Source organism: Pinus tabuliformis, chromosome 7 (genome assembly GCF_031772625.1).
Source record: "Pinus tabuliformis cultivar Carrire ecotype Pingquan chromosome 7, CPIR1, whole genome shotgun sequence".
Classification (NCBI taxonomy): Eukaryota; Viridiplantae; Streptophyta; class Pinopsida; order Pinales; family Pinaceae; genus Pinus; species Pinus tabuliformis.
Window position 1 is genome coordinate 597,556,373 of NC_142293.1, and position 3,825 is coordinate 597,560,197.

The 3,825-nt window shown below is 38.0% G+C and overlaps 1 protein-coding gene across 1 annotated transcript; it reads right to left on the reverse strand.

Moving 5' to 3' along the window:
- Positions 1-981: 981 nt before the first annotated feature.
- On the reverse strand, positions 982-1,497 carry LOC149248842 (ATP synthase delta chain, chloroplastic-like). Its single transcript, XM_089451215.1, has one exon. The coding sequence runs from the start codon at positions 1,495-1,497 to the stop codon at positions 982-984; it is 516 nt and encodes a 171-aa protein (XP_089307341.1).
- Between the last annotated feature and the right edge of the window lie 2,328 nt (positions 1,498-3,825).

Below are 3,825 nucleotides of genomic sequence, written 5' to 3' on the forward strand. Positions count from 1 at the left end.
AAGGAGTTGTCTTTAGTGTGACTTTTTGGACTTTCCGGTGCCAGAATCCAGTGGATAAAAATTAAGGTGAATTCTTGATTTATGTTATTTAAACTAGTTTTTTTTACTGTATATATGGATTCAGTACCTTGAAAAACCCCTAGGGCACTTCAATTTTGCAGGGGTTACCCATCAAGCTTGTGATTTCAATAATTACCTGCCGGGTTTTAGAGAAGTTGGACTGGAAAAGCTTCCAAAAAGCCTCACTAAAGACAACTTGCATAAAAAATGACAGGGAGCTATCCACATGCCATTATGTTGTGCAAAGTTATGACACTTGGCCAACAAAAAAAAAACAAATATATATATATATATATATATATATAATTTCTATTTATCATGATTCAATTTAAAACCACATAAAAATTATCATCAACCAATTTAAAACAAAACAAAAAACAAAAACATAATCTACATTTAAAAAAAAAAAAAAAAAAACTTTTTAATTTTCAAAATATTCAGTTTAATATTTTTTTTTCAAAACTTTATCAAACATTATATAATATGTTGACACCTAATCCTCAACGGATGGGTGAACTGGAACGTGAACAATCATCAAGAAGATGAACTGTTCTGTCTCCTTTTTGTATATAAACAATAGTACTCTAATGAAATTATATATCAGTTTTTCTTCCGCTCATTCTGGAGTTACCCTGGCCTGACATGGTATCAGAGCGCAGGTCCCAGATTCCTTGTAACTCCTCTAATAATGCCTCTGTCCTGAGCGCTACTCTGCCTTGAGTGTCATTGGTTCTCTGCGCATCATTGATTGTCTGCGCCTCTGTCCTGTGTCTCAATGATGATTCTCTGCGCTCTCTGACTAACATGAACGCCAGAGACTGCGCATTGTTTTTATGAACGTATCTTACCATTTTAGCGTCCATAAGCACTAAGCTATTCAAACGTTACACATACAATCGCTCTGCGCCTCGGTACTAGTCTTCACACTTGTAGGTTTTGAATAGCATAGAGTCTCCACGTCCATGTCAGTTCATTGTATAATGATTCAAATTCTTTCAAAATATTCTTTACTATGCCAATCTCTTGCTTACTGATAAGAAGATTCAGGAAATTCAAAGTATAGTTTTGAAACTTAGCATCATCTGCAATAGACTTGAGAATGCTCTTCTTCTTCCCATCTTCAGTAATAGGATTGATGAGAAGATCGTAGAGTTCCTGGTTCTTCAACAAATGAGAAAGTCTTTCCATATCCCCATTAATCACCTCTAACATGTTATTTGCCTGTGCAAATTGCAAAAGAGCTGCCGCATATCCACCCGCTGCAGAATCACGCGTCACAACAACAGCCCGTCGTACAGGACTTTTTGCATTTGCATGTGGGATTCTTGAAGACAAAGCATCAGGAAGCCGTTGAACAGGTTCCCGAGCGTGAAGCGCTTGTGCAGATGATCTTGAATGTACATTCAAGGAAGCGAGGGATTGTGTTAATGTATCCATCTGGACAATAGGACGGCCTGCTGAGACGTTTTGACGAGGAAACCCCGAGATATAAGCCCCTAGCAAGGATTGGATGTGCAATAGTCTTCCTCAAAAATTTGATTAGGTGTTGCGAGGATCTCTTTCAGATTTTGGTCCTATGGTGATTCGGTTCTGTGGAGAAGTCCTTTCGGACTTGTAGAAAAACAAGTGTGTTTACAGTAATAGATTATGCTGCCTTGAATGGTATATGATGGTCCATGTTGTTGTGCGTTGAATTTATATACGTTACAACTGAGATTGTATGTGCGTTGATTGCATGCTGGTGTATTTACAATACATTGAAATTTTTTATGATCACTTTATATGCGGTGTTCCTTTTATCTGAGATAGCGGTGCTGAGTTAACGCTGTTGCTGTGGCGGTGCTTTATATGTGCACTAACGCTGTATATATGTGTGCACTGTGGTTACATTAACCAGCGTTTGAGTTTTGAATGCGTAGTCTATACATATGTAATATGGTGAGGATCTTTGGAGGGCTTTGAAGAAACAGTAAAGTATTTTCCCTTTTTTGAGTACAATTTCACTGTACATCAGTAGAAGTTTTTTTTATCAGCAGAAATTTCTTATCAGCAGAAGTTTTTTTAGCAAAAGTATTTTTTTACAGAATGCATTCAATCATTTCTATGGTAGGAATAGTTCTCACTGGCAAGGAGAACTATTCTGAATGGTCTCGGATGGTAAAACACACCCTCATCTACAATGAGTTGTGGAAAGGAGTGTGTGTCGGAGAAGAAGACAAAGACCCTGTGCAGCCTACATCAGATAAAGAACTTGTCATTTGGGAAAACAAGAACAGCAAAGCCTATGCATTGACCGCAGCATCTGTAAATGAAGAAGTAAGTCGTCATATTTCATCCTATTCCACTGCCTTTGAAGCTTTACAAAAGCTGAAAGAACTCTATGATTCACATTCTGCACTTGAAGTTGTTCAGCTCATGATTAAACTCTTCACTCTTGAACTGAAAAATAATGATCCCCTTGCTCTTGCATCTGAAATAAAGTCTATAATGCATGATATTAAATCCACTAAGGTTGAGCTGGATATCTCTCTTATTGCCTTTCTCAAAGCACTCTATCCTACCTACTCCAATTATCTTGAGTCTTTACAAGCAAATGGAAATCTTAAAGACATAACCTTTGAGTCTCTTGTGAAAATGTTTACTGAAAGAGAGAAAGCCTTTGGAAAGAAAACAGTCCCTGAATCTTCTGAAGAGACTGTTTGCCTTGCTCATAAAGAAAAGCATCTTGCCCAAGATTCTACAAGAGGAAGAGGTGGACGAAGAGGAAGAGGAAGATACTTCAGAGGCAGGGGGGGCAAACATTCTCAAGCAGAAAAAGCAGATCTGCATTGCATTCGCTGCAAACGAAATGGATCACATGATGCTTCTACATGCAAGCTACCATGGGACAAAATTGAGCAGAGAAGAAATCAGCAGAAAGGTAAAACTGATGACACAGACAAAGGTAAAGCACCTGAATCCGCTCACTATATTGAGGCACAATGTAACATTGGAGTAAATGAATATTTGTTTAATGCTTCACTTGCTTCTTCGAAAAATGATTGGTTTCTTGATTCAGGAGCAACCTGTCATATGACTCATAGGAAAGATTTTTTTGAAGATTTCACTGACAATGTTGATGGAGCAGTATACTTTGCAGATCAGTCAAAAATCAAGCCATCAGGGCTTGGCAAAATCAGGCTTAAACTGCCTGGTCTTCCAGACTTTCTTCTGGACCATGTTCTATATCTCCCACAGCTCAAGAGAAACTTGCTGTCCCTGGTCCACATCCGCCAGCAAGGTCACTCCATTCATATGTTTGATGGAAAGCTTGAGGTAAGAAAGGCATCTGACCACTCACTTGTCATGAGGGGTATAGAAGAAGAAAGACTTCTTAAACTGCAAGGAACCTCTGCTCATGCACAACATTTCTCATATATTTCTCATCATGAAGAAGGTACACTTCCGTCAAGTTTATTATGGCATGCTAGATTTGGACATTTAAACTATGATAGTCTCCGCTTGTTGAAGAAAAATGGTGTTGCTGGTTTGCCTACAATTCCTAGAAAACATAAGCAATGTGATGCTTGCATTCTAGGAAAGCATAGCAAACAGTCTTTTCATGATTCACATTCAAGAGCACATAGAAAGCTTGAACTCATTCATTCAGATTTATGTGGTCCAATGCCTGTTCCTTCTGCAAATGGAAATAAATATATCATGACATTTATTGAAGATTACACCAGAATGTGTTGGGTTTATTTATTGAAGAACAAATCTGATGCT